The sequence below is a fragment of the Salmo salar genome, chromosome 16, assembly GCF_965601325.2.
Source record: "Salmo salar chromosome 16, fSalSal1, whole genome shotgun sequence".
Lineage (NCBI taxonomy): Eukaryota > Metazoa > Chordata > Actinopteri > Salmoniformes > Salmonidae > Salmo > Salmo salar.
This window is the reverse complement of record NC_138306.1, coordinates 26,092,306-26,102,658: the sequence shown is the minus strand read 5'-3', so window position 1 is coordinate 26,102,658 and position 10,353 is coordinate 26,092,306. Positions and strand designations below refer to the sequence as shown.

The window sequence follows — 10,353 nt, the reverse complement described above, 5'->3', positions numbered from 1 at the left end:
TACATAGCTCATCTGTATATAGCCCATCCAATCTACCTCATCCCCATACTGTATTTATTTATCTATCTTGCTCCTTTGCACCCCAGTATCTCTACTTGCACATTCATCTTCTGCACATTCTACCATTCCAGTGTTTAATTGCTATATTGTAATTACTTCACCACCATGGCCTATTTATTGCCTTACCGCTCTTATCCTACCTCATTTGCACATGCTGTATATAGATCTTTCTACTGTATTCTTGATTGTATGTTTGTTTATTCCATGTGTAACTCTGTTGTTGTATGTGTCGAACTGCTTTGCTTTATCTTGGCCAGGTCGCAGTGGTAAATGAGAACTTGTTCTCAACTAGCCTACCTGGTTAAATAAAGGTGAAATACATTTTTTTTTAAATGTGGATGTAACCAAAATGTATGGATTCTTTTAAAAATGTTCTTGAATCACAGATGACCATTTAACATACAGACAGACTAAATAAACTGTCTTTGTAAGTTCTTTAATAAAAATGTTCTGATATTCTTTACATTATTATTGACCAATAGTTAACATGAACATAAAACACAGTACAGAGTAAAGCATCAGCATCTGTTGTGAAGAACACACACATTGTTTAACATGTGCTTCCAGCTGATGCAGTCTGTCAGAGTCGGGGTCAATTCAGGAAGTGAATTATATTCCATCTCTTAGCTTTCCTTTACCACTGATGGCACACCACACGTTGTGTATAACATGACACAGACATAAGACAGTGTACTACGCCGGACTCTACTTCATTATACACAGTTCATGGGTCAATGTTATTCCAACCATCATATCCTTGTTTCAACATGTCAATGATGTAGAAACCAACATAAGGAAAAAGTTATTGTGTTATACCAAAAAATGGCCTCGCTCTCTCGCTCACACATACAACTAACTGTTGAACCACTTGTTCTTCTTGATGGTTGTGGTCTTGTTGCCGCCCATCAGTTTCCTCTTGTACTGTTCAACCAGGTTGTCAAAGCGGTCATCCTCTTGGCTCCTAAACTGCTTCTTGCCCCCCTTAGCGCTCTGGAAAACAATGGAAGACAGTTCAATGTATTACCTGTTCTTGGGGCCACGACATGCAGACATGGGTAATGCGTGTGTGTGCGCGAGTGTAACCTTTGTTCTGGGCTGAGTAGGTTTCTCCAGTGACGATCCTCCCTGTTGCTCTCTCCTGCTGGGCCGGTTCTTGGGCTTCTTAAGCTGGGCAGGCTGCTGCTGCTTCCCCTTATCACGCGCCCTGCGCAACGAAAATTTTCCCGTTTAGTTTGAGTTACATTGTGATAAGGTACAGTTGAAGTCGGAAGTTTACATACACCTTAGCCACATACATTTAAACTCAGTTTTCCACAATTCCTGACATTTAATCCTAGTAAAAAGTCTGTCTTAGGTCAGTTAGGATCACCCCTTAATTTTAAGAATGTGAAACGTCAGAATAATAGTAGAGAGAATGATTTATTTCAGCTTTTATTTCTTTCATCACATTCCCAGTGGGTCAGAAGATTACATGCAACCAAATACTAATTGAGTTTATTTCCTTAACATTGTTTAACTTGGGTCAAACATTTAGGGTAGCCTTCCACAAGCTTCCCACAATAAGTTGGGGGAATTTTGGCCCATTCCTCCTGACAGAGCTGGTGTAACTGAGTCAGGTTTGAAGGCCTCCTTGCTTGCACACACTTTTTCAGTTCTGCCCACAAATATTCTATAGGATTGAGGTCAGGGCTTTGTGATGGCCACTCCAATACCTTGACTTTGTGGTCCTTAAGCCATTTTGCCACAACTTTGGAAGTATGCCTGGGGTCATTGTCCATTTGGAAGACCCATTTGCGACCAAGCTTTAACTTCCTGACTGATGTCTTGAGATGTTGCTTCAATATAGCCACATCATTTTCCTACCCCATGATGCCATCTATTTTGTGAAGTACACCAGTCCCTCTTGCAGCAAAGCACCCCCACAACATGATGCTGCCACCCCCATTCTTCACGGTTGGGATGGTGTTCTTCGGCTTGCAAGCCTTCCCCTTTTTCCTCCAAACATAATGGTGGTTATTATGGCCAAACAGTTCTATTTTTGTTTCAGACCAGAGGACATTTCTCCAAAAAGTACGATCTTTGTTCCCATGTGCAGTTGCAAACCGTAGTCTGACTTTATTATGGCGGTTTTGGAGCAGTGGCTTCTTTCTTGCTGAGCGGCCTCTGTTCTTGCCGATATAGGATTTGTTTTACTGTGGATATAGATACTTTTGTACCTGTTTCCTCCAGCATCTTCACAAGGTCCTTTGCTGTTGTTCTGGGATTGATTTGCACTTTTCGCACCAAAGTACGTTCATCTCTAGCAGACAGAACGCGTCTCCTTCCTGAGCGGTATGACAGCTGCGTGGTCCCATGGTGTTTATACTTGCGTACTATTGTATGTACAGATGAATGTGGTATGGTACATTCAGGCTTTTGGAAATTGCTCCCAAGGATGAACCAGACTTGTGGAGGTCTCATGATGTCAAGCAAAGAGGCACTGAGTTTGAAGGTATGCCTTGAAAAACATCCACAGGTACACCTCCAATTGACTCAAATTATGTCAATTATCCCATTAGAAGCTTCTAAAGCCATGACATCATTTTCTGAAATTTTCCAAGCTGTTTAAAGGCACAGTCAACTTAGTGTATGTAAACTTCTGACCCACTGGAATTGTGATGCAGTGAATTCTAAGTGAAATAATCTGTAAACAATTGTTGGAAAAAGTACTTGTGTCATGCACAAAGTAGATGTCCTAACCAACTCGACAAAACTATAGTTTGTTAACAAGAAATGTGTGGAGTGGTTGAAAAATGAGTATTAATGAATCCAACCTAAGTGTACAAGTGGGGGGAAAAAAGTATTTGATCCCCTGCTGATTTTGTACGTTTGCCCACTTCCAAAGAAATGATCAGTCTATAATTTTAATAGGTTTATTTGAACAGTGAGAGACAGAATAACAAAAAAATCCAGAAAAACGCCATGTCAAAAATTTTATAAAATGATTTGCATTTTAACGAGGGAAATAAGTATTTGAGCCCTCTGCAAAACATGACTTAGTACTTGGTGGCAAAACCCTTGTTGGCAATCACAGAGGTCAGACATTTCTTGTAGTTGGCCACCAGGTTTGCACACATCTCAGGAGGGATTTTGTCCCACTCCTCTTTGCAGATCTTCTTCAAGTCATTAAGGTTACGAGGCTGACGTTTGGCAACTCGAACCTTCAGCTCCCTCCACAGATGTTCTATAGGATTATGGTCTGGAGACTGGCTAGGCCACTCCAGGACCTTAATGTGCTTCTTCTTGAGCCACTCCTTTGTTGCCTTGGCCGTGTGTTTTGGGTCATTGTCATGCTGGAATATCCATCCATAACCCATTTTCAATGCCCTGGCTGAGGGAAGGAGGTTCTCACCCAAGATTTGACGGTGCATGGCCCCATCCATCGTCCCTTTGATGCGGTGAAGTTGTCCTGTCCCCTTAGCAGAAAAACACCCCCAAAACATGTTTCCACGTCTATGTTTGACGGTGGAGATGGTGTTCTTGGGGTGATAGGCAGCATTCCTCCTCCTCCGAACACGGCGAGTTGAGTTGATGTCAAAGAGCTCCATTTTGGTCTCATCTGACCACAACACTTTCACCAGTTGTCCTCTGAATCATTCAGATGTTCATTGGCAAACTTCAGACGGGCATGAATATGTATTCTTGAGCAGGGGGACCTTGTGGGCGCTGCAGGATTTCAGTCCTTCACGGCGTAGTGTGTTACCAATTGTTTTCTTGGTGACTATGGTCCCAGCTGCCTTGAGATCATTGACAAGATCCTCCCGTGTAGTTCTGGGCCGATTCCTCACCGTTCTCATGATCATTGCAACTCCACAAGGTGAGATCTTGCATGGAGCTGCAGGCCGAGGAATATTAACAGTTCTTTTGTGTTTCTTCCATTTGCGAATAATCGCACCAAATGTTGTCACCTTCTCACCAAGCTGCTTGGCGATGGTCTTGTAGCCCATTCCAGCCTTGTGTAGGTCTACAATCTTGTCCCTGACATCCTTGGAGAGCTCTTTGGTCTTGGCCATGGTGGAGAGTTTGGAATCTGATTGGTTGATTGCTTCTGTGGACAGGTGTCTTTTATACAGGTAACAAGCTGAGATTAGGAGCACTCCCTTTAAGAGTGTGCTCCTAATCTCAGCTCGTTACCTCTATAAAAGACACCTGGGAGCCAGAAATCTTTTTGATTGAGAGGGGGTCAAATAGTTATTTCCCTCATTAAAATGCAAATCAATTCATAACATTTCTGACATGTGTTTTTCTGGATTTTTTGTTGTTATTCTGTCTCTCACTGTTCAAATAAACCTACCATTAAAATTATAGACTGATCATTTCTTTGTCAGTGGGCAAACGTACAAAATCAGCAGGGGATCAAATACTTATTTCCCCCACTGTATGTAAACTTCCGACTTCAACTGTATGTGTGTGTTACCTGATCTTTGGGCCACGGTGAGAAGGTAGGCTTAGAACCTTCCGTCTTTTCTTTCCATCCTCCAGTTCTACATGTTCTAGAACCGGGGTGGTCTGGAAGCCTGCATACTGCCGGCCCTGCTTCTGATCCTGTGGCTGAGTCTGTGCATGGAACAGGGTCTGGGCCTGTGGCTGGGGGGGAGGTACTAGACGAGAGAGAAAGAAAAGCGAGAGAAAATGTCAGAAACAACAAAAAAGCAAAAACAAAAACAGAAAAAGGAGGGAAAATAACACTTCCACCAGAATTAACGAGCTGTTTGTATTATATTCAGGGTTAGGGCAGAAATGTACAGCGTCATACCTCCATCCTTTCTGCCCTGGCCGGATGGTAACGACTGTGTCTGCGTCTTCGCTGGCCCCTCTTTCATTACCATGGCACTCTGGGGTTTAGACGCACACCTCTGAGGTCCAGTCTTGCCTCCAGACTGCGGCTTCCCTCCTCCCTGAGGGCCCCGCCCCTTGAAACGCTCCTGGTAACCATGGAGAGAAAATTGTTACTCTTCATTTTAATCATCACAAACCAACACACACACACACAGAAGAGAGACAGACCTTGACTTGTTGTTGTCGCATTTCTTTCATCTTCAGCTTCTTTCCATCTTCAAGAGAGAACTCAGCGATGGGCCTCTGTAGACCGACACCACACAGTAAATCACACAAGAAAAAAAAACTTTAATAACAGTCTTTTCAATAACACATTCTCATCATTTAGCAAGAAAACTGTCAATATTGATCACATGCTGTAGGTTGCCAAACCAAACATGAGTATGTGTAATTCAACATTCTCCTCAATATTGATGACTACAATGTTTGAGTCCATATCCAATGTTGTTCCGATATAAATTACTGCAGTTACTGACATCAGCTACTGAGAGGCAAAGACAACATTCGGAAACATAACCTGGGATTTACACTCTCAAACACAGCTGCATTCTGTCCAGGACAAGGGTAAAGATGTGCTCTGGACTCGTGTGTGTGCATAACACACAGATCAACAATGACACAGCGCCACACACACACACACACACCTTGGTGTTTCCGTAGATGTCAGGGTTGTTGTTGAGGTATCGTAGTGTCTTCAGAGCGTGTTCATGTTCTTGGAACTGAACAAAGCCGTAACCTAGTGACCGGCCTAACACCTGACCACGCTCCGGCTTCTTATCATACATCACCCTGCACTGGGTGGCGAGAGAGAGCGAGAGACAGAGAGGTGGGGGGTGGAGCATACAGATGGAGATAGAGAGGAAAAGAAAAGGGAGAATAGAGACAAATGGTAGACAAAGAAAGAAGAGAAAGGGAGAGAAAATTGGGGAGAGATTGTAAAGAGAAATGAAAGGCCATTCAACATGGACAAGACAACTTTATAGGACAATAGTGCTACCTGGTGGACACTAACCGATCACCCGGAGAGATGAGAGGACCTAATGACAGATTTTAATCAGATGGAAACAGCTAAGGAAATGTGGTAGTAGTTTCTTACTTCAGTAATGCGGACCATCTTGCCACCCCCTGCAGCTTTCAGGCAGAGTTGTCGTAGTTGTTTGACATCTACAAATTTGGGCAGGTTGTGGACACACAAGCGGGTCTTAGACACAAACACATTCATGTCCCGTAGCTTGGTCCGCTTCAGGTCCTCAAACTAACACAGGAGAGAGGAGAGAGTTAAGAAATGTACACACACTCTGGCCTTCCTCAAACAAACATACACTGAGGACACAAGCCCTCAGTTAACAACACAATGTGTTGTGATTGGTTGTAAGACAACACTCTGATGCTTTGATTGGTTGAAAAACAGGAAGTACTCACTCGGGTCCTCTTGGCCATGTCTGCTGCTGGAACACCCTCAGCTGCCTTCGTTCCTGACCGTATCACTGAGAGAGAGAGAGAGAGAGAGAGAGAGAGGGATGAGATGGAGGGGTGGGGAGAGGAGAGGAAAAGGGAGGAGAGGAGAAGTAACTTACATCCCTCTCTAGCCAGGTAGAGGTTCCTGGTCCCTGTATGAGTTTTAACCTTCTTGTCCTTTAGTTTGACGGCATCCTCTCTGCTCACCGCCGCTGCAATGTTCAGCTTCCTACCATCCACATGGATACCCCCGCTCTGAGACAGACACACACAAACATGTTACCCCCAAACATAGATAACATCAATTCAAAACTCATCAGAAGAGATGTACGTAGAGAATATATTAGTACTTTAACATCCTATTCCATCTCACCTCTGACTCGTCCTCTGCAGCAGCAATGCATTTCTCTGCTGATTCTTTAGACTTGAACTGAGCAAATGCAATACCTGACCAAACAACAACACAGTCAACAACCATTACCAACCAACACAATCATGATTCAATGTTAAAATATAGACCTCTATCTTCTGACTGGAATCACTTCATCGCATTGGTTAACTTTAAGAGGGGAGTGAGTCAGAGATAGAGAGAGAATGATGTGTTGGAGCCAGGACTATACCTTTAGAGTGTTCAGTGTCTGGGTGTAGGCAGATCTTGATGTACTTCAGTTCTCCATACTGCAGTAACACCTCCTCTAAGCCCTCCTCCTCCGTATCAAACGACAGGTTCCTGATGAAGATGGTTTTGCCCTGATTGATATCTGATGGGAGGGGCTTCCTGTTGGCTGCACTATCTAGAGAGGAACAGAGCGTCAAAGAGAGAGACAGAGAGAGCAAGAGAGGACCAGAGAGAGAGGGAGAATAGTCAGAGGGGTTCAAACGGAGGGCACGGTGGAGCATACACACTTTAACCACAAGACAACCGATTCATACCAGAATCCTCATCGTCTTCATCATCTTCGTCATCATCTTTATCAGACCCAAGGTCACTTGTTTCATCGCAATCTGACTCCTGAGACTCTGCATCTTCATCCTCCTCATGTTCCTCTCCATCCTCCTCTTCACTCTCGTGCTCTGATGGGCTGTCTGGCTGCTGAGCTGGCTTAGAGCTGACTCTGTAGAGAGGACTGTTAAACACAAAAGTTCAACAAGAACTTGGCTGTAGTACTCCAGTCCTCAGAACCAAAGGACAAAGTCAGGCCAAAGAAGACCAATTCAGACATGATAAATGTAGCGTAGGTCTAAATCACAGGTGTCAAACTCATTCCAAAAAGGGCCGAGTGGCTGTGGGTTTTCGCTCCTCACTTGTACTTGATTGGTGAATTAAGGTAACTAATTAGTAAGTTACTCCCCACACCTGGTTGTGTAGGGCTTAATTGAAGGGAGAAAAAAAACCTGTAGACACTAGGCCCTCCATGGAATACGTTTGACACCCCTGGTCTAAATATTTACAGCCCATCATTCACTTTAGTTCAATAAACTGAGGACATGCAGAAATACAAATTAAGACTGCAAAAGCTCATACTTGTTCTTTGAATGTGCTACTGGTTTCTTCTTCTCCTCCTCCTCTTCTTCATCATCTTCCTCCACCTTCTCCTCCTTTTCAGAGTCACTTTCAGGTGCCGCTTTCTCTGCTGCGACCTTTTCCTCTTTCTTAGCTCCTGGCTGAGTAGCAACAAACTTGTCTTTAGCCACAGCCCAATCCACAGCTACCTGCCTTCCTGTAAAGGATAGAGGATAGAATGACTTGATCAGAGTAGAGGAAGCTACAGTAGACTGTTGAGATGCTCCTCATCTTTATGCGAGATATTCACAGGGCAGAAAAAGGTGTCTGTCTCTCTCACACATACAAACACACACAGCAGGTTAAAGTGTCTCACCTTTGATCTCCTTCATGTTTATGGCGTTCAAGGCCTTTCCTGCCTCCAAGACATTCTTAAACTGGACAAATGCAAAGCCCCTCATCTTCCCATCTGAAGATGAACAGAGTGAGGAATGGTCAGCCACCAGATAGAAAACATGTTATTGACATTAAAGTTGTCTTAGCGCAACAAAATGCACCAAGGCTCAACAGTGCTTAGTGTGGTTGGGTGGTGATTGAACCAAGGCTCAACCGTGCTTAGTGTGGTTGGGTGGTGATTGAACCAAGGCTCAACCGTGCTTAGTGTGGTTGGGTGGTGATTCGCTCAAAGTAATGGAATGTGTGCCATTTAGCAGACACTTTTTCCAAAGCGACTTACAGTTATGCGTGCATAAATTTTTTATGTATAGGTAGCCCTGGGAATAGAACCCACTATCCTGGCGTTACAAGAGCCATGCACTACCGACTGAGCTACTGAGGGCCTCAAAGTGAAGTCTGTACCTGGTTTGAGCGGGATGTTGGCCTCCAGAACTGTCCCAAACTTGGCAAAGGTCTGCTTCAGATCCTCATTCGAGCACTGTGGAAACATAAGACATAAACATTCACAACTAACTAGGTGGCAGGTAGCCTAGCGGTTAGAGTGTTGGGTCAGTAACCGGAATATTGCTGGTTCGAATACCTGAACCGACAATGATGATGTGCCCTTGAGCAAGGCACTTAACCCTAATTTGCTCCAGGCGTGCCGTACTACTATGGCTGACCCTGTAAAACAACACATCTGGTGTACGTGACAATAAAACATCTTACATATTGTCTTAACTGCAGACAATAAAGCATCCTCACACAAAGTGGATGACAAAGAGAAATATTGTTTATCTGTGTGAGTGTTTATATGTTTCATACCTTGAAACTGAGATTCCTGATGATCAGTCTGGCTTTCCTTCTGTTTTTCTTTAAGCCTCCTTCAGATGATTTCTGTTCTTTTTGTAGTACTGGTTCTTTTGGTGCCGTGGCTGTGTAGAAGACAAGACCACAATACATGTTTGAAACTCTAATTAAACTCTAATTTCACCAAATGTAAGATAGTTATGAATTACGTAGGTACCTAAATAACAAACTAAGCATCCACATAAGTTTTACAAACCTGTTGTTCCCCTTTTCTTGTCGTTTAGTTTCTTCTTGGCCACCGACACGTTGATCTTCTGTCCATCATAGTCTTTCACCTCTCTCACAGCGCGCTGTGCATCCTCCTCCATGGAGTAGGTGACATACCCAAACCCCCGACATTTCTCTGTACCTGAAAGGACCACATGCCAGACTGTTGTTTAACTTTTCACACATATTGATTAATATTATTACAAAGCATGACAGGGTCTGGCATCTTGTAGTTTCATGACATGATGAAGTTGAAATAATCAGCACAATTTTACAAATATGACAAATTAACAATGTTAGCTAGTAGCCGTCTCACCTTTTTCCTTGACAACAAAGCAGTGCTTCACAGGTCCAATCTCAGAGAATATCTCCTCCAGGCGGTCGTTAGATGCATCTGCTGGCAAACTCCGGACGAATATTGTAAGGGCTGACATGGCTTATTCTGGGCTAAGACCTTACGTTTCTTGTTCTGATCACTGTTGCTTTTTGTTAGCCAGTCAACCAATGAAACACACTGGCAAGCTAACAAACTAGCTAACTACTTTCTTTCCAACACTTCCAAATATATACTCGCCACAGATAATTCTAAACTATCCAAACAAATAATCTTTACTTCCAATATATTGATAATTTTATCAAAAGAATAGGAAAACTGTATGAAAGCATGGTAAACGCAAATTCGTTCAAATGGTAAACACACGTTTTCCCAGTGGGGCAGCCATCTTGGAATTGAAAGGAAGTTGTAATCCGTAATTTCCGGCAACTCTTCTTCTTCGTTATGACAGTGAGCGAACCAACTAGTCAGTGCATTCCTGCCACCGTGCATATATCATGCAAAGCTCCTAGCTGTATGGGCAGGCTTTTGCGCCATCCATCTAAACAAACATGCATGTTTCCACCAACCAGAGTCAAACAAAGTCCAATTGTTATTTTAACAATGA

At 43.4% G+C, this 10,353-nt stretch overlaps 1 protein-coding gene across 1 annotated transcript; it reads right to left on the bottom strand.

The window, feature by feature from the left end:
* Positions 1-480: 480 nt before the first annotated feature.
* On the bottom strand, positions 481-10,164 carry rbm28 (RNA binding motif protein 28). Its single transcript, XM_014148496.3, has 18 exons — positions 9,729-10,164; positions 9,402-9,554; positions 9,161-9,270; positions 8,759-8,834; positions 8,277-8,369; positions 7,922-8,117; positions 7,330-7,523; positions 7,017-7,190; positions 6,770-6,843; positions 6,516-6,651; positions 6,361-6,425; positions 6,035-6,193; positions 5,583-5,732; positions 5,107-5,181; positions 4,856-5,024; positions 4,517-4,700; positions 1,144-1,264; positions 481-1,050 (listed from the first exon to the last, which is right to left on the bottom strand). Exons 1-18 carry the CDS (start codon positions 9,844-9,846, stop codon positions 913-915), a joined length of 2,385 nt encoding a protein of 794 aa, XP_014003971.1. The 5' UTR covers positions 9,847-10,164; the 3' UTR covers positions 481-912.
* Between the last annotated feature and the right edge of the window lie 189 nt (positions 10,165-10,353).

What these genes read in the sequence shown, in the direction of transcription:
- rbm28 (XM_014148496.3), bottom strand. Translation starts at nt 9,846, where the DNA reads ATGTCAGCCCTTACAATATTCGTCCGGAGTTTGCCAGCAGATGCATCT. An exon ending in GTAGCACATTCAAAGAACAA is followed by an intron (nt 7,524 to 7,921) that starts GTATGAGCTTTT and finishes TGTGTTTAACAG; the next exon opens with TCCTCTCTACAGAGTCAGCT. An exon ending in CCAGGGCAGAAAGGATGGAG is followed by an intron (nt 4,701 to 4,855) that starts GTATGACGCTGT and finishes TCTCTCGTCTAG; the next exon opens with TACCTCCCCCCCAGCCACAG.